The sequence below is a fragment of the Actinia tenebrosa genome, unplaced genomic scaffold (genome assembly GCF_029948245.1).
Source record: "Actinia tenebrosa isolate PJP-AT-01 unplaced genomic scaffold, QUT_ActTen_1.0 PGA_scaffold14__42_contigs__length_11649687, whole genome shotgun sequence".
Classification (NCBI taxonomy): domain Eukaryota; kingdom Metazoa; phylum Cnidaria; class Anthozoa; order Actiniaria; family Actiniidae; genus Actinia; species Actinia tenebrosa.
The window spans coordinates 4,836,419-4,855,914 of record NW_028292574.1 but is presented as its reverse complement, the minus strand read 5'-3'; the positions used below and the strand labels follow the sequence as shown (position 1 = coordinate 4,855,914).

The 19,496-nt window shown below is 38.5% G+C and overlaps 5 protein-coding genes across 8 annotated transcripts in view; 2 read left to right on the top strand and 3 right to left on the bottom strand.

The window, feature by feature from the left end:
- Positions 1-61: 61 nt before the first annotated feature.
- Positions 62-3,979, bottom strand: LOC116302643 (vitamin K-dependent gamma-carboxylase-like). The gene is made up of 5 exons (XM_031711985.1): positions 3,922-3,979; positions 2,583-2,667; positions 1,289-2,512; positions 849-1,010; positions 62-670 (listed from the first exon to the last, which is right to left on the bottom strand). The coding sequence occupies exons 2-5, from the start codon at positions 2,618-2,620 to the stop codon at positions 220-222; spliced, it is 1,875 nt and encodes a 624-aa protein (XP_031567845.1). The 5' UTR covers positions 2,621-2,667; positions 3,922-3,979; the 3' UTR covers positions 62-219.
- A 1,427-nt stretch (positions 3,980-5,406) lies between these two features.
- LOC116302646 (neuropilin-2-like) lies at positions 5,407-9,032 on the bottom strand. The gene is made up of 4 exons (XM_031711988.2): positions 8,627-9,032; positions 7,674-8,071; positions 5,856-6,196; positions 5,407-5,653 (listed from the first exon to the last, which is right to left on the bottom strand). The coding sequence occupies exons 1-4, from the start codon at positions 8,674-8,676 to the stop codon at positions 5,516-5,518; spliced, it is 927 nt and encodes a 308-aa protein (XP_031567848.1). The 5' UTR covers positions 8,677-9,032; the 3' UTR covers positions 5,407-5,515.
- LOC116302647 (interstitial collagenase) lies at positions 7,961-12,793 on the top strand. The gene is made up of 5 exons (XM_031711989.2): positions 7,961-8,025; positions 10,200-11,077; positions 11,238-11,614; positions 11,833-12,149; positions 12,661-12,793. Exons 3-5 carry the CDS (start codon positions 11,310-11,312, stop codon positions 12,663-12,665), a joined length of 627 nt encoding a protein of 208 aa, XP_031567849.2. The 5' UTR covers positions 7,961-8,025; positions 10,200-11,077; positions 11,238-11,309; the 3' UTR covers positions 12,666-12,793.
- A 124-nt stretch (positions 12,794-12,917) lies between these two features.
- Positions 12,918-18,310, bottom strand: LOC116302645 (leucine-rich repeat-containing protein 23). The gene is made up of 12 exons (XM_031711987.2): positions 18,193-18,310; positions 17,988-18,101; positions 17,555-17,667; positions 16,957-17,008; positions 16,401-16,508; positions 15,337-15,430; positions 14,745-14,875; positions 14,275-14,411; positions 13,775-13,851; positions 13,499-13,614; positions 13,156-13,191; positions 12,918-13,070 (listed from the first exon to the last, which is right to left on the bottom strand). The coding sequence occupies exons 2-12, from the start codon at positions 18,066-18,068 to the stop codon at positions 13,029-13,031; spliced, it is 987 nt and encodes a 328-aa protein (XP_031567847.1). The 5' UTR covers positions 18,069-18,101; positions 18,193-18,310; the 3' UTR covers positions 12,918-13,028.
- LOC116302641 (translesion synthesis protein REV1) overlaps positions 18,254-19,496 on the top strand; it is a 41,202-nt gene continuing 39,959 nt past the window's right edge. For all 4 annotated transcript variants that reach the window (XR_004197875.2, XR_004197876.2, XM_031711982.2 and 1 more), the window contains exons 1-3: positions 18,254-18,385; positions 18,921-18,997; positions 19,301-19,356. Coding sequence is in view for 2 of the 4 variants with exons in the window: in XM_031711982.2 (XP_031567842.1) it covers positions 18,314-18,385; positions 18,921-18,997; positions 19,301-19,356 (205 nt within the window). In the remaining 2 variants the exon portion in view is untranslated. The remainder of the gene's footprint in view (positions 18,386-18,920; positions 18,998-19,300; positions 19,357-19,496) is intronic.

The window sequence follows — 19,496 nt, the reverse complement described above, 5'->3', positions numbered from 1 at the left end:
CAATAAAAATCAAAACAAACAAACGAAAGAAAACCAAGCAATTAAGACGCGGACAATATCATCAAAACAAGAAGTTTATTTAAAGTACTGCCCTTAGTTACAATCTACGATCACTTGTTATTATTTCTTTTTATCCTCTTTTCCTATATTTGCGCATCTAAATTAACGTCTTATGCTGTATGATGTGAATTGTGTTACTCATTTCACGCTTTACCCGTATCAATACGGATATTTCCATCCTTCCTCACTAATATACAATTGAGCTTGATGGAAAAACGAAACATGACAATCAAAAACATAATACCAAATCGAAGGTGCGTGACCAATTGTAGCGATACGGTGGATTGCGTTACTTGGTATAATCACGCTTTTCCCCGGTTTCAGTAACAGCTTTCTTGTCCTAATAGTGACTTCAATTTGTGTGTTAAGTGAAAATAAACGCACATCAAAACAATAATCAGGATTCAAAAATGTCTGGTAGACTCGCTGAGGAGATTCCATGAAGAATGACACGTCATAGCCTCTGCCTGACCATCGCTTTCGGATCTTCTCAATCGCAGTAAAATTAAGAGAGTCATCTGACATTTGAGGTACCAGCCAATGATAGCTAAAGGAATCTTGATTGACAGCTGTCAAATCAACATCGCTGTCGATATACCGCTGATATGGTCTGAAATATCAGTACAAAGTAAAGTGTGAGATGCATGAATAATGATTATGAGGAATGGATGATGTTTGCCCGTCATTTGAGCCTATTGGTCGTCGGATTGAAATCGTTACGTTACAGGCTTGACACGCGAAAGCGTCACATAACGCGTGACACGTAACAACTGCCAATTGCAACTCACCTGCCGTTAAGCATTTTCCACATGTCTACTTTGATGGCTACGTCATTATGATCACGTGGTTTGACGTAGTTTTGCTTGATATGACGTACTAATTGTACCACGAGTTCAGGATCAGTCAACATTCTCTTAATCTGACGAACTGTGATGCGCATTTGGTAGGGACTGCAAAGAATAAGAATAGTTGATCATTCATTTTATCGTATAACATAGCTAGAGGAAATGCACTTCTTTCTCACCTCTGGGGCCAGGTTTCGCGTTCGATTACTGGAGTTTTAATCATATGTGAGTAGGAATTGTTGAATAAGTCTCTCGCTTGACAGATTCGAGGGTATTTCTCCGGGTACTTTAACCTGAGGTCGTTCAGGGTATCGATCAGATTTGAAGGTTTTTTTGAAATGAAAATAGTTCTATAATAAGAAAAAAAGATGCGGTAAACTTACTCAAAAACATCTTGCTTTCCCTCTCCGATGATGTTTATTCTCATGATCACATTCTCCTCGTTCAACATCATCCTCCAACTGAACTGATGTCCCTCCAGTGTCCAGTTCACGTTGCCTGGATACAGCCAATGGCGGAACGGCACAAGGACTTGAATGACAACGTACATTAGTAAAAAGCACTTTAATGGCTTGGACATGCGCAGTGACCTCTTGGTAGGAGTAGTTTCTGGTTGCTCGGGATTCTTGATTTTATTACTCTTTTGCTTGTAACACAGCCTCATTTGAATGATTTTAATAAGATTAGGAAGGGTTTCTGCATCAAGAAAGATAAAATTGGTGCCAATCATGACCCAAGGAAATGTCCCTATCTTGAAAAGAAAATGGTTGGACAAATGAAAGAAAAAAGTGAATAAGATTCCCACTGGCCGTAATTTGGGAATCAACAGAAAAAATCCAATGAACAAATCAAAGGATAATCCTCCTATACTGAAAAACGTGCCAAGAAACTTTTGGACAGAATCGTTTGGCAGCAGTAATGATGCAATCTTTCTAAACATTGAAAACCTAGGGAAACCACTCCAAATGGTCATTGGCTCAAATCGAAAGAACCAATCGTAGTTCAGCTTAGCGAGTCCGGCATAGAAATACACCACAAATAGTTGAAAACGGAAGAGAAAAACCTGCCAGAAAGGAATTTGAGAATCATGTGAATTACGTGACGTGCAGCGATAGATACATGAATCTACTGAGAGACGTTTGTGGCAGTCTGTTACTAGAAGTATGGAAGTTAATAAGATATACAGATAGAAGTGGTTATTATAGCGAGTCTTTTCTAGTAAGCTGAGATAGGTATAAGTGACGAGAAATATGCCACAAGATAATCGGTAGAATAAGCCAATCCCGATACAGAAAGCGGCGATACCGGAGATGATTATCACGAAAACTAGTTTATCTAATCCAACGTGTGGAATTCCTCGCGCAAAACAATAATGAAAGTTGATCTCTGCATAGCTGAAGTTTGGCTCCAAGACGTCTTGTAAGAAGACTATTCGATATTGAAGAAAAGACATGATGAAGCCGAAGATGATACGAAAGATTGCAAGGTTCAAGGAATTGAATGGCTGCATGAGATGTGTTTCAAGGGATGACAATAAAGCACCAGACAGGGGAGGTGTGGGTAGGGTGTTGTCTTTAGTGCATCGTAGTGACGTCACTTCAGTGGAACTAAAACAAGATAAAGACAAAAGATATCAGGCATATAGATTTTTAGAAGATCCGCATCAGGCCTTCTTACCGTTTATCGGCCGTTCGTCTTCGTAGACTGGTTTCCATTTTCGTACGTCAGCTGTCAATCAAAGATACCATGCAGCTGCTTAAAACTACAAATGAAAAAGGAATAACAAAAGGAATCGTTTCTATGACTTCAAGGAAGCGGCTGTCGTGGATCAAGACCTGGTTATTTTAGAGCGTTTAATGCGTGTGGCGGGCAGGCCAAACTAATAAGAGTAATAAGACAGTGTGTTGCACAGTGTATTTACTACATAGGATGAGATATGAAGTGGAAGGAAGTGAATCCGCGTGGGGTAGAGGGGAGAGCAGGATTTGTTAGCTAAGGTCTGTTCTTTTTTCCATCTTTTTTGTTTTTTTTTGGATCCTCATTCTATTTACTGAGTACTATACACGACTTTCATAACTCCGTTTTTTCAGTTAGAGAAAATGAAGCCTTTTTACCAGAAACTATTAATGCTATCTGAGAAAATACTTCACGAAAACTATTTCCAGAAATTTGACTTTTATTCTTCACTTGACTCTGAAGATGACTTCTGCTCAGGTTGTCGAAACGTCAGTCACATCAAACAGTCCTTCTCAGGACTACATCCACCCGGATGATCATAATACTTCGATTAACATTTATTTCCAGAAAATTTTGCAGAACTTTGACTGCATACCAAAGAAGTTATGAAAGAACGAAAATAGAGAGATTTGTATGTATGTATCACTGGAAGCCTTGGTGGCCTCGTTTTGGTGCATTTTTAAAACTTCAAATGCTCACATCTTGTAAAGGATTTATTAATTTAAGTAGAAACTCACACGCCTTATCTAAATCAACAAGATCAATGATTTAAAAGGGCTTTCACTCCAAAAACATTGATTTTTAATGTTTATGCAAATTAGCAGCAGCCAGTTATGAAAGTCGTATATTTATCGACTGACAAGTAAAAACAAGTTCCTGCAAGACTTTTGAAACACTAATTACACTTGCCGCAGGTTACCTTTCCCATAAGGCTAGGGTGCTCTTTCTTTTGCCTGGAAAACCTTAGTTATTTTTGAAAACGATAGCATGATTAAGATACCTTTCGGTCGTTAGCCATAAATCATGTATAACTGAAATTAGTATGGATTTGGGATAGCAAGCATTCGATAAATATTTCTCTTCGGAGACTGAAGTTTTTCTTAAACTGCAGCATGTGTGTTGTTCAAGTGAGACAGTTCGTGTAGCGGACGGCATATTCAAGGGAATCGATAGTGAGTAGAATGAGAGAGTGAGTTATATCATCATATCGTCCCGATGTTGCCTTAAATTGCATTTTAAAAGGAGTACATTACAACTACATTAGGTTATACGTACATACCTTGAAGCGAGGGCGAGAACGAGCTTAACCTTTTAGTTGCCTTTCCGAAATGAAAATGAGGTAAAACAACAGTTGTAATTTAAATCATGTTGTAAAAATGGGTTCAATGATTTGCCGGCTTTGTTTCAGAAAGATGATAAAATCTCTGTTTGTACAGCTTTAGTGTCCATAATGACCCAGCCACCCCTCCCTCAGGACAATCTAATACAACGAGGAACACTCTTGATTCTTGTGCTCTTTCTTTATTTCAATATCGTGTTATCGATAGCAAATGCATGCAATATTTTAGGGATGGGAAAACTTAAACTATACTTGGTCGTCTTTCGATAATTTACTCCCTTAATTCAATGAATGCACTGCGCATGCGTGAATCTATGGTGCTTCAAACTGCGCAAGTCACTTAATCGATAAAATTTTCCTATTACGAAGTGCAAATAATTTTGGTTTAGCAACACAATTACTTATTCACTCAATTTATCAAACATATGCAGGAAGGTGTTCTGATTGACAGATTTGATAATGTGTTAGTACAGCTGGTGCTAGTAATATCTTCACGTATTGTATGGTATGGTAGCAAGTACGACAGAAACAAATACATGCGGATAACAGTTGAATAATCGATTGAGATGGTAAGTAAAATGAATTCATAGATGAATGAAACGACAGACTGGCGGACGGACAGACAGAAATACAGACAGAAATACAGACAGACGGACAGACGGACAGACGGACAGACGGACAGACGGACAGACGGACAGACGGACAGACGGACAGACGGACAGACGGACAGACGGACAGACGGACAGACGGACAGACGGACAGACGGACAGACGGACAGACGGACAGAAGGACAGACGGACAGACGGACAGACGGACAGACGGACAGACGGACAGACGGACAGACGGACAGAGGGACTGATGGACAGACGGACAGACGGACAGACGGACAGACGGACAGACGGACAGACGGACAGACGGACAGACGGACAGAAGGACAGAAGGACAGACGGACAGACGGACAGACGGACAGAAGGACAGAAGGACAGACGGACAGACGGACAGACGGACAGACGGACAGACGGACAGACGGACAGACGGACAGACGGACAGACGGACAGACGGACAGACGGACAGACGGACAGACGGACAGATGGACTGATGGACAGACGGACAGACGGACAGACGGACAGACGGACAGAAGGACAGAAGGACAGACGGACAGACGGACAGAAGGACAGACGGACAGACGGACAGACGGACAGACGGACAGAAGGACAGACGGACAGACGGACAGAAGGACAGACGGACAGAAGGACAGACGGACAGACGGACAGACGGACAGACGGACAGACGGACAGACGGACAGACGGACAGACGGACAGACGGACAGACGGACAGACGGACAGACGGACAGACGGACAGACGGACAGACGGACAGACGGACAGACGGACAGACGGACAGACGGACAGACGGACAGACGGACAGACGGACAGACGGACAGACGGACAGACGGACAGACGGACAGACAAACAAACAAAGATATAGATACAGACAGCAGACGTAGTTCATATTTCGTCCTTCTGTATCTTATTTTTAACATCCATAGATTTCCACCCTCAAGGTGATGTGATCTTTCCAGGCAAGAGGAGCGAACCTAATGAACTGCGCCCATATCTTTTCCTTTAGTGCGTGAGTTACCACCGTATCTCTGTCTGAGTTACCAGCAAATTCCTTCAATAGAACAGTGAAAAGAGAAATAAGGAGAAATAAGTGAAAAATGGCAGAACAATAGGAACATAATCTAGAAGCGTTCATCTTCCATACTGGGTCTGTGAGCCGGCATATTACCCAGATCAGGCTGAATCCATTATTAGGAGCATCTAGGAGCATACATCTTCCTATAAGTTTACTTTTTTAAACTAGAAAATGATACCTTAACATTTTTCCCCTCCAGATAATCCATCCAGGGACTACTAGTAGTTTGTTTGTATTTCAGTTGGTACTTGGTAACGTATTGGGTACCGTAGTATGGCCGTCCTTGAGTGGCTATCTTAGTCACGTAGACCATTCTACCAAGATCTATTTGTAGATATTCACCAACTTGACTGGTAGAAGGGATCCAAATTGCAGAATCATTAGAAGAAGAGTATGGCATTGGGGGATCATTGTGAAGACGTGCTCTGTAAGGCGCATGTCCGTTTGATAGATAAGATGATGCTGTGATGGCCGAGTCTGGTATTGTACGAGACTGCATTCCAAGAGCAGTTGCACATTCTGTTACAAGATGGTAAAAATGAGACTTAATTGCACGCGGATTACCAAAGAAAATTCCAGGTTAGACTATGCAGAAAAGTGCTTTCTATTCATACAACAAGAGATATCCTTACGTAGTTTTATCAACACAAATTAATAGTTTCTAAAACATTGTTAGTCCACGTTACAATGACTGCAGAATCTGGAAAGAAATTAGTTCTAAAAATTGCATAGAAACAAAGATACGGAATTAATATGTGAATTTACTTGAGATCCGCCGGAAAGTAAGGTCAAGAAAAGATGCGCATGCGCACTTGGGATTATTTTTCATCTTTCGAAAATGATGAATTAAAAAGCTTATTCTCGACTTTCACATCCCCATAATGCCTTGCGTTTTAGGGGGGTAACCAATCAAAAAACTGTCCCAAATTGAAAGCTTTCTTAATTGAATTTATAATATACCTGCTTTTATCTGTACAATACTGATTATCAGTTTATTCCAAGTTATTTTTGCGTGTACAGATCATGAAGAGTTTTGGTCTTACAGAAAACGTATTGACTTACGAAAAAATGTTTAAAATTTACCTTAAACGTCTTCAAGCTTCTATCTTTTTCTGTTTTTAACTTTTTCATTTTATTTTTGGATACCAAACAAGGTATTGTCAACATTGTCTGATCAACCTTCAGCCAAATAAGTGGGTTTTTACCCTCTGGTTACCCCCCAAAGAGGCAAAGTATTATGGGGATGTGAAACTGAGTAGAGAATAAAAGTGCTTTTCGGATGATTTTTACTTTTATTCTTAAAATGGGACCATACCTCCAGACCCTGTGCTGAAGCGTAGTATGGCAGCGCGAAGCATTTACGGCTACGCCGGAGTTTTTCGACCCCGACACCGCTATCCAGTGACTGATCAGGAAGCTCGGCCGAAGCCGGCCTAAGGGAAAGGTTAGTCGGCCCCTAGACCATAGATGATTAACCCCTTGCTATGAACAGCAATTTAGGAATTGATTCTTTGGTCATTAAGCTCGTATCTTAACGTTGGTCCATGTGGCAGCTGAAACACTATGAAGATTCATCTGAAAAAGAACTGATACATGCGCAAACCGGTATTTACGCCGAATGTTTATCGGTGAGAAAACGTTATGGACGAGTGAAAAGCTATTCAGGTTAGACTTGTGTTGAAAGAAAGAAAGAACGAAGGAAGGAAGGAAGGAAGGAAGGAAGGAAGGAAGGAACGAACGAACGAACGAACGAACGAACGAACGAACGAACGAACGAACGAACGAACGAACGAACGAACGAACGAACGAAAGAAAGAAAGAAAGAAAGAAACTCGAGGAAGAATAAAACTTTTTTCTATGTCTTTTTAACTTGCTCAAAATAGGACAATACCATATTGTAACGATGATAATTAATGATCACTAAGCATCCATGGTCTCTCTTTCCACTCGATGATGTGCGTTTCGGAAAAAACAAAAGATTTGCTAATGTTGATACCTTTGCAGTAATAATCATCAATGTTTTCACTCAGGCATATATGGTCTGTACTGCACAGACTATCACTACACACGTTCATTGGACGATGTTTATATGCCATGTATATACCCAGGACATCACTGGACAAGTCACCGGGATTTGACAAATGCGTCGCTTTATTCAGCTCACACTTGTTCTGACTTGCATAGAAATTAATGCTGTGGCAATCCAAGTGGGATGCACATTGCTGCATGCACTGATCCATCGTGTGCGCAGATGAAAATCTTATCACGTGATTACGAAGCACGTGATATGTTAGGCTGAAGGCGGTTGGACATGTGGCATGCAATACTTGAATACTTGCGAAGAGCAGGTAAGATATGAGGTACAGTTGAATCATCCTATCCCGTGTCAGTGACCTGGAACGGGAATTAAATCACATTAATTATATCAATGCGCAGGGCTTTGGGAATATTTAACAGTTTAACCTTTACTGAACTGGTGTAAATACGTCTTACTGAGATGTTGAAAGACTTTCATGTTAATTCCGACCGGCATTTCGAGTATAGTCTCTTACAAACGTTGTAGTTAAGTGCGTTAAAGTCAACATAAGGATTAAAAGGCTATACCATTATTAAAATATTGAGGAATTCAGTTCAAACCTAGAAAAGAACATTTCAAGAAAAGAAAGCTTTTTGATGTAAAAAGAATAAAAATAATGAACTCATCTTCGTATAAAGATGATATAGTGTTGCTGTAGAGAAAAATCGTCTAACAAATCGTCTACTTTCTTTTGTGTCATCTCAATTTATTTGTTACTCATTGCATGCAGAACAGCTGCCAGCTCTCTCGTTAGTTATTTTCGATTAATATGTAAACAAGGTACTAGAAAGAAATCATCGTATTACTAACAACAATCTACAGTAATTAGGGTTTTTAGTTTATCTTTTTTTGATAGTAATATATTTATTTACCTGTATATCTGAGCGAATAACATTATTTTACTTGCTTGGAACATCAGCATCTTACGAAGACTTCAAAGTCATTTACCTTACGGTCCATATTGTGTAAGCATTCAAGATACTTTGTCCTAGCTTTTTACCGTTTGGATCTTCAGTTTTTTCTGTGATAATTTTTCTTAAGTCACACACGCAATTTCTTTTACTTGGGTCCCGGTATTTGGATAACGTTGTAGCGGATTCCCTGCCACAGTACCTAGGTTATAACTCGCAACTTTCTTTCAGTGTGGCCCCGGCGAAGCTAATAAGTAAATAGCTGTCGAGGTATCTATGATTGGAACCTTAAGCTACCAGCAGGTGTTAAGAAAGAGTGGGTGTAGTTATTTTGCTTTTCGTCCAAGAGTTTTAAGGCAGAATTAGAAATTTTTCATCAAATGTTACTTACGTATCAAATGTTTGATCGAGATAAAAGTGAGATTGTAATGTGCCGAGAAAATCCATTTCAAAGTAGAGTGCAAATGAGGACGATATGGTGATAAATAATTAATAATTAACATAATGAATCACTAATGATAAAAAGGTAAATTATACACCGTGAAAAGATGAAAAAACTTACTGACGTTTCGGACGCTAGTCCTTCGTCGGAGTAAAAGAGACTCCGACGAAGGACTAGCGTCCGAAACGTCAGTAAGCTTTTTCATCTTTCCACGGTGTATAATTTACCTTTTCATCATTACTGTTTCATTAGAAACACCGACGCAGCTCACACTAGTTTTTAGCTAGTTATATCTTCATAATGAATCACTATCAATTTATCTGTTTTTTTTCTCCTTTACTTTAGTCCTAATTTAGTTTACGGTATTGACATGAAAAATAGTATAAAGCACCTTGATGTTTCAACAATAACAGGTTATTGATAATAAGAAATTAGCGCCAGAAAGTCTGTGGCTGCCGGGCGTTGCACCTGCTTCATTTGGAAGGATTCGACATTTTTTTGTTTGAAATATTAAGATGGTTTCCATGGAGACGACAGATGACGAAGTTTTCATTCCCATGACTCCATACACCAAATGGTCGTAACCAGTCTTCGACCTAACCATTTTCACATTGCGGTTCTTTTTTGTGGGGGAGGGGTAGGGTGAACGAGGGAAAAGAGAAAAAAGACCACATATATTATGCTGTAGACTGATCAGAAGATGCTACAAATTCATCTTATGATATTCAAAGAAGTATAAGAAACAGCCAGAAACAAAAAGAAAGAATTTCAAAGAAGTCTTTAATGTCAATTTTAAGCACTCTTTCACGTAACACTATACGTCTTGATATTCTGGAAGTCGTAAATTAACTCAAAATAAACTGATAATAAGTATTTTACAGATAAAAACAGAACGTTTCATTTTCTAACAGTCTTTTCACCGGTTGCCCCCTAAAACACAAGCCACTGAGATTATGGGGAATGTGACAAAATATTTATTCATGTTTTTTTAAAAAAAAAAAAAAAGCTGCGGAAAAAAACAACACCAGTAAAACACCTTAATCTTTGAAGGTTTTTGAATTATGTTAGCGTTCACAGCTTTGTTTGTTTCAGGTTTTGTAGTTGAATCACCTGCTGGAATCATATCCTTGGATCATCATGATCATCTCGTGTTCCACTGACGTTAGTCAAACCTACACAAGAAACATCGTTCATAAGCGGCAAAGGCAGGTAAAATAACACCATAGGTACATGACGGAGCGAACATGAAACCGACTTGCATGCTTTGTTTAAGAGTCTAGAGGTAGAAGAGGGAAGATGCTACCCAGTTCGGCATAAATGTATGTGACCATGGTATATACTTGTATATACTTCTGTTTTCATGGTTCTGGAATAGACAACGAAGAATATATATCAGTAAATAGCGTCAGTAAGAAGGTAGTCGTATATTGGTCTTTCCGAGGTCGCGGGTCGCGCGAAAAACTAGTAACAAATAGAAAGCGCGCTGAATCATGGGGCTTTTTTGTTTAACAGGTTTTAGTTTTTGAATCTAGTCACATTTACTTCGGTTATCATTCTGTTTTTCAAGAGAGTTTGCTCAACCCACGTTTCGCTTTATTGAAAAAATGGTGCCCATAAGACAGCCCTTATGATTCAGCGCGCGTCCTAATCGTTATCAGTTTTTCTCGCAATTTCAGAACGTGAAATGGTATTCAGGTTGTTTGTTTTACGATGCAGAAGAAAGGCCATCTGAAATATGACTAAACAACAGCAATGTTAGATTTCAGTTTCTTTTGTTATATCGCTAACACTGATAAAACAAAGACTGTGTACAGTTGTTATAAATAGCCAACAAACACTGGAGCAAGATAGTGTGTTTGTGGCGCTGAACTTCTGGAGGAAGAGCAATGATGATGGTACTCTTTTGGTTAGCGGTTCTTCTTGTCCTACAGCCATCTCTAGGCAGCAACGAGGGCGATGAAAATGCTCTGGTAACTATCTTTTGTTTTTTCTTTACTTTTGAGTAATAAACTTAGCCAGTGTACAAAGTAAGCCAGCAGGAGTTAGCCTGCAGGGGGAAGGCTATGACAATTGTACTTGTTGTATAACGAAGTGTAATAGCGAAGATGTTCTACTCATTTTTTTCTACAGAAATTTTTGCACAAGTTTGGTTACCTTTCTATGCCTCGTTCTGGCAACTAAAATGTGAACAAAGCCCTAAAAATGTACCAGGAATTTATGGGATTACCAGTCACTGGTTTCCTGGATAAGGCAACACAAGAAGAAATGAAGAAGCCTCGGTGTGGACTACCAGATATTGTAGATGGTAGTACACGCCTACGTAGGTATTCCACTTACGGCAAATGGTGGAGAACCGACCTAAAGTACTATATTCAGTTTGGTAAGGACTTGTATGAGGAAGATCAAGCCAGGATCTTTGCTGAATCATTCAATAGATGGTCGAAAGTGGCACCAAGGTTGAAGTTCACGAGAACGATGGATCCTAAGAATGCAGACTTCAAAATAAGGTTAGCAGAATAGTTTTCGTACATGTATTGGTGTATCGTGCTTGATTGGATGACTAGTGATATAGCGCACTGTGCCTTTTTACAACCAAATCTTCAAAACTTTACGGCAAATTTAATGGCTTTCGTGTCTTGTGTGTGGCTAAATACAAAAGAAAATCATGCCAAATGCAAACGTTTTAACAAATAATCAAACTTCAATTTAAACTTTTTGTGAATAGTTTTGGATACAATGAGCACTTTGGCGTGCCTGGCGAAAAGAAGTGCAGCTCAAAGTTTGATGGTTGGAACGGAGTTCTTGCGCATGCGTACATGCCTTCGGATGGACGAATTCACTTTGACGAGAAAGAATGGTGGTCAGCCTATGAGAACCACGGGCTGTTCAAGCAGCCTTTACCTCAAGTTGCAACGCATGAAATCGGTCATGCACTTGGTTTACGGCATTCTAAGGTCAAGGGTTCGATAATGTGGCCGTCTTGCTGTGAATCGACGGCTACACTTCATCAAGATGATATCGATGGGATCAGGAAACTGCATGGTATGAATTTGTCCATTTGGAGAGAATTAATATCTATGAATAAAGGTTTTGCACCCGTCACCTGCCGGAAATCATGTTAGATGACACAATCAACAGTAGCATATTTTTACTCTCGGGAATTGAATTCGTTCTAAAACGATTGTATTATTTGTTTTTGCGATCCAACAATGCTGCCGTCACGTGATGGTGCAGAGGCCTTCGCGCGAGGCATTTTATTGTGGGCCCCAATATTTGGATTTCCCGTGTGAACACTGACATTCAAACAGAATGAGTAAGATTTGCAGCAAGAAACAATATGATAAAGCATCTTATTTCTCGCGCTTTCTGGGTTGAAAAAAGCCTCTTTTTTGCGCGCTTTCTGGGTTGAAAAAAGCCTCTTTTTTGCGCGCTTTCTGGGTTGAAAAAGCATCTTTTTTGCGCGCTTTCTGGGTTGACGTGAACATCTCTTTCAAAATGACTAATTTACTTGATTGACTTGATACTATTACAACTACTTTTTTCTTAACATTAGGTTAACAAGTTTATCTACCAAGAAGTATACACATGAGTGCGTCAACATTAAACAAGATCAGCTAATGCACCATGTAACACAGGAAAAATCAGTATTGAGTGATTCAATAAAACCAAGAGGTTTCATTGCTTTACTAATGTTTACCTATAATAGTGCCTAATACCATGCAAAATACACATGGTATGTAGAAAGATATCATGGGGGTTAAGTTAGCTTGTGTAACAATTTAATATTCAAGAAAATAGATACAAAAAGTGTGTCCAAAAGCCAACACGACACAACAACTTTAATACAATCTACAAAGGTAGGATAATGTATCTCTAATATGTACAAATAGGAAAGCAATATCAATGTCAATGCAGCTCTTTTCAGTCATCTTCATCTGTGTGAATCACTTCTTGTGCTCCTTGCTAAAGAGGAAAGAAAGAAAACCAGATTAGAAAGAATCACAGGCTACCATATGCTACATGATACATGATACCGTATTATACTCACAGCTGCTAGTTCTTCTTGTCTTCTTTGTTCGTAAATCTGAAAATGAAGAGGTTTTGAAAATGAATAACAAAACTAGTAAGACCATGACTATAAAGATGTGTCGTTTTGTGACCGAGCATTTTCATTGGATGAGCAATGATCTCTCGTGCTGTGATTGGTTAAAAGGATGTTACATCCATACCGTAACCATGTCACTTAACAGTCATGCAAAAGTATGCTCCAATAACTGAATGGAATGTGTGCATGTGCAATGAAAGTTAGATATTTCCTATTGCGCAGGTTAATGGTTCCAGATTTGGGATCCATTCACTGATTCATTTACTGTTGAAAGCTAACGCATTACCTCTTCAGCTTCTTGTCTCTCATCTTCACTATATTCATCCTTATCAAGTCTCTCCAGCCGCCGTAAGGTTATCAGTACCTCTATACGATAATCATCTTCATCTGATACAGGATTTTCTGCAAGAACAGTTTGAAATATGAGTTATTATTTAAGATCTTTCCACCTTATTTTCTCAGATCTTTTTACTATTTAGTACAAAATAAATTTTGACTTATGTTACCTGTAAAAAAAGAAATAATACTCAAGGAAATGGCAAGTGTTCACAAATAAACCTACCCATTAGAACCAGAGCTCTAAGCAGCGGTAAGCATTTTATCTTAGTTACTTCTTTGACATCTGCTACACTATTTCCCCTATACACGTAAATGAAATAGAAATGGGTCATGTTTAGTCACAGGAGGCATTGTGGATAACATGGGTAGTACGTGATGCTAAGATGCTATCTCTCACAGCAGTGTATTTCAGGCCTGGGGTCATTTGCTCAATTCCCGGCTGAACCATATTTATGTGAGTTGACTTGTTTGATGTGTTTTCTTCCTTGCCACAAGGATTTTTCTGCAGGTTCTCCAGTTTTCCTTCCTCCATGAAAATAAACCTATGAGTTTATTTTATTTTTAGTTTTGTCCTCTCCCTTTTCATGAAGTTTTTCTCCAGGTTCTCCAGTTTTCATTCCTCCACAAAAATCAACATGTGTTTTGCGTTGTAAGTACAAGCCCCTTAATATCTAGTGAGAACTGATTCTGTTCTTGTCACATCTGACATCTAGTGTTTCTTACCGCAGGTTGAGGTATTGTAAATTCTTCATGTTTTCTGAGAAGCCATCAAGTTTTTCGATCTGATTGTCTCTTAGGTGGAGTTTAGTCAGGTGTTCCAGTCGATCAAGCCCTTCTATGCTCCGTATTGTATTTGCTCCCTAGTAGACAGAAAACAGAAGGTTTATTTGAACTTTTAATGTTAGCATGGATGGAGTATGCTCACTAAACCAACCAAGATTAGAATTGCTAGCTTGTTCTCTCCTGTTCTTTACTTCAAGGGCTTTTCTCTAAGTCCTCCTCTCTCCCAAAAAAATCAATTTCTAAAATCCAATTCAATTTAGTATCGAGTGCTTTACTCGCATGAGCCTCTGGCTAATGGGAGACTGAGCAATCCCTCCCTGCATATTCACATTAGATAAATGACTAGATTGAATAGTTATGTTATAAATTTATTATCAGGGTTTCACTATCATTATCATGTTTTACCATACCAAGTACAGATCTCTCAAATTTGTAATATTCATTCCAAGTGTGTTCATTAGCTTATTGCCTCGTAACTCAAGAACAGATAGCTTGTTCAGCTTTCCACTATCCAAACCAGTAACTTCCACAATCTGGTTGACTAAAAGAATGTGAAACAAAAATGTTAATAATTGCTGAAAATTTGAAATATAGGACGAAGAGGAGAAGGAGAAAGAGGAGGACTAGCATAGACCCCTCCCTAACCGCTGCTCATTTAACTCACTCCTTAGACTGCCCCCATTCCTTTTGAAGAGATAACCTTACAGGGGCAGATGTGGGATTCCAATGGGGAGCAACATTTATGATCAGGACCTTCAAAAACTCAAGCACCAATAATATGGTATATATCAACTCATCTTGTGTGCACCCTTGCACCCTCACCTAGATCCCTCCCTGTCCTACCTGCACATGGATTAACCTGAGTACCAGGCCTTGAGGAGGGGGGGGGGGGGGTGTAGGGATACAGAAGAGAGAGAGAGAGAGCCTGATATTCAGGATACACATGGATGGCACATAGATATTTTTGGAATAAAAAAAAGATTATCCAGGGAGATTACTTACAAGATAAATTAAGATGTTCCAGCAAAGGGTGACTTATTCCTTCGGTATCCATGATCTTATTGGTGGCAAAACTTGCTATCTGAAGGTATGGCAACTGAAATACAATAACACAATAACTATTATGTTAAATATAGTGAACATGAAATATTGATAAACCTTTTTTAATTGTTTAATATTTAACAATTATTTGCTGAAGGCAAAGCGAATATCGGGGAATATTTACAGAGACGTGAGTCTTTGAGCGGCAAGATAAATATTCTCCAATATTCACTGAAGCTGAGGCAAATAATTGTTTTAGTATAAATACACAGGTGATTCTTTCAAAACAAAGAAAAAAAAGATAAAAGACATTTTTTCCGGTAACAGCAATAAAGCGGCTAGCCACCATTTTGAGTTATCGCTGGAGGTGATTATCGTGTGATAGTGTGAGTTTCTCGACCAATCAACGCGTGAGATTTTCAATAATCATGTATTTTTACTAATATAATATAAAAGCTTGGGATGGGATGGCATATATGATGGAATGCTGAGAAAAATGGAGATGAAATGTAAAGAATGGATTGGATGAGATGGGATGGGATGGGACAACATGAAACAGGACTAGAATGATCAGGTTAAAATGAAATACAATCAGATGACTTGGTTATGCTACATTTTATGTATGTGCCATAATACTATAGACCAATAAACCTAATCCACTGTTTTCCCATTTCAGACCATGTTTCATTCCCTAGAGTATTATCTAAGTATTTCTTGGTTTAACGGTTGCACATGAGAACACACATTAATATGGATACAACTCAAACAAAGAATATTATTGTCAAGAGAGTGACACATGGTCTGAAATGGGCAAAACATTACGTCCAAGATCTTCTGTTCAGACCACATGTCATTCCCTAGAGTATTGTTTCTTTGCTTAACAGTTGCACATGAATATAACATATGAATATAGATACAACTCAAACGAATAATATTATTCTTGAGGGAATGGCAGATGGTTTGAAGTGGAAAAACATTACTTAAAAACTAAAGCAAGCTATTATAGGTAGTTTTTCCTATCATACCTCATCTAGTTTAGCAGAGTGGAGTGAGTTACGATCTGCTTTTAAAGTCAGTAGATGAGTGAGGGAGTTAATGGGTGAAATGTCTTTTAACTGGTTGCCACAGACATCCTGAAATAAATAAATCAATATTTGAATAATGAAGGGCACCCATAGCTTACAGATCTTTTTATTGGAGTTAAGCAATAGGCAGTGCTGTCCAAGAAAAAAATTTCTCAAATTTTCAGCTTTTCAAAGGGTATGTACAATCTCAATGTATAGTAAAAACATGTCCAATATCCAAAATTTGATTTTTGCTTCTAGATTTTGAATTTTGAGCAATTTTTTATTTTGGAAAATCCGGAACCGCGCATACTGGAATGGACTGGACTTCGTTTTACTGGATTGTCTGGATCCTAAACGCCTTTTCACGCCAAATTTGTAGCTTTTATCCTATGATTATCATTTTACTGTTCATATCTAGTAATTTCATGCTAAAATTTTTCAAAAAAATCAAGATTTTTCTATAATTAAAAAAAACGTCATGTTGGATTTTGGATAACAACTATCTACTACATACCACATATCTCAGATGTATAAAGCAATTCAAAACACTAATGTCTGTCAGCTCTCTGAAAAAAGTAACCAAGACAAGAATTAAGCAATCTATATATATAAAAATGGTAAAATAATAATATATAATAAGGGACTGTCAAAATGGGGAGAGAGGATGGTGTGGTAGTCTGGGGTTCAAATCCCAGTCTCTCCATGTGAGCTGAGTTAGTTGGTTGATTCCTTTTTGACTCCAGGATTTTTCTGACTTCTGGTTTTTCCTCCATCCTCCTAAACCAACCCTAATTGAAACTGGTTAGAGCTGTACTCCAGAGTCATACATGGATTGTATAGCAGCTGTCAGAGGTGCCTTTACATCGCATTCAGTATGACCTCATTTGGCTTCACCACTGCTGTATCTGCGGTGGTTATTAGCAATACACTCAGTTAAGTATTACATGTTAGAGAATGCGGGTTTTTTGCAATATTGCTGAAATCTCTGAGAGGTGGATAAAAGCAAGAGTGAAATTTTTGATAGTGCTGGGGGGGGGGGGGGGGGGGGGGGGGGTAGTATATATCTTTGGACATTTTATACAGGGATTTTTCCATGCGATTTGAAGACCTACCTGTCATGAATATCGAGTCTGACATATGCATGTGCCAAGCCATTGCCTGTCTTACAAAGCAGAGATAAACTCTCTGCAAGCATTTCTTCTGTCAGTGGATTTTCAGGGGTCTTCTAATAAAAACAACATTCATGGGTTTAATACCTAGATTATAACACAGTTTCTAACTTATTACACGTACAATGATCAAGAGTTTGAGCCCAAGAGGAATCTAGATCACCTCCCAGCCTATTTACGACTGCAATTGGAAACATATTTACCACATAGTACTCAATGAAGACTATATTATCCCAAAGAAACTGTCATCGTAGCTGTCTATGGCGTTTAAAATAAAGCTTATAATGACACAGCAGATAGAGGATTGCACAATATATGATAACTATAATTAGGTTTATTTCTAAGTTCAAAATCAGCCTGTCTGCACTGTTCTTACTTCTTCCTCTTGCCCTTCTTCTTCATTTTCGTCCTCCAAGACCGGTTCATCGACGCCTTCCTCGTCTTCAAAATCAGACATAGCTCACAATCTCAAAAGAGCGTTTACAGGATGCTGGAAAAATAATTATTTTCTATTTTTAAAGCAAGAAATCAAGTGATCAAATCACTAGAAAAAAGTAGCAGTAAACAGATGATTGTATTACCATGGTAACAGACATGGGTGACTACGCATGCTCTTGTTGTAAATCCGCTGACACCAGGTATCGTAGACACTGATATTGTATTAATACTATAGAAGGTCGTTAATAACGATTAATAATAATAATGGACCTAGGGGAAAAAACTATCAAGGCACAGGATAAAAGAAACAAACGCAAGAAAGACTGGGGGCATTATGTAAGTTTTTTGCACGTTTTTACGTGTGTTTTTTACGATTTTTCTAAGCGTAGCAAAAAATACTACATGTATTAGCTTCATTTGTAGATAAATATTTAGGCTATTATTAAGAGTTATTAGAAGAGATAACTAGCTAAAAACTAGTGTGAGCTGCGTCGGTGTTTCTAATGAAACAGTAATGATAAAAAGGTAAATTATACACCGTGAAAAGATGCAAAAACTTACTGACGTTTCGGACGCTAGTCCTTGGTCGGAGCAAAAGAGTTATTAAGAGTTATTGTTCATTTTAGAGCTATAAAAGTTTTGACCAAAGCATTCAAATATTTTCTGTATAATTGGTTTGGAAAAGTAATTGTATTTGTTTGGTGTGTGGGATTTGTTAAGGGTGAGTGTATCTGTTGTTGGGGGTGATTCCTGTTAGCTAGGGCAGGGGTGTCTTACCACTATAATGAATCTCTCTTTAATGCTATTGACTAACTGTATATTAGTATAAGCTAGTTTAACTTACTCTAACTAAAGTTATTTCCATGTTAAGGGGGAATACATGAGTGCTAAACTTAGGAAGCTTGATGAGCAGTTTACAGCTGACGTCCATTCTGCTGCTACAGAAAGGTATTAGCTACATGTACACATTGAAACACTGGCATTTTATTTTCTGGATTCAGTTGATGAAGGACCACTCTGTAGAGGTGTAATTATTGCATACAAAACATACATTGGACCCCTTGCATGTGACATCAAAGTAGCTCAATTTGGAAGACAAAACAAACAAAAAATTGAATCTCATGAGAATTGGACACTCATTGTTTTGTCCTTAAAATTGAGGTGCATTCCCACTTGCTGTGAGGGGTGTGTTCCCATTCTAAATACTAATTTGTTTAATCCATCATAATATTTCATATTTATAATTAATAGTAGAGAGTCATCAGCCATCTTCCAAGGACTAGCTATTTTCATAAATGGTTATACAAGTAAGTATGGATGCATACTTATCACCTTTCTATTTGTTGTATCCTGTATCGGCACAGCTAACCCAAGCACAATGATATTACAGGGGGGATCCAGGAATTTTTTAGGAGGGTGTCCCAAACGAAGAAATGTATACAGAGAT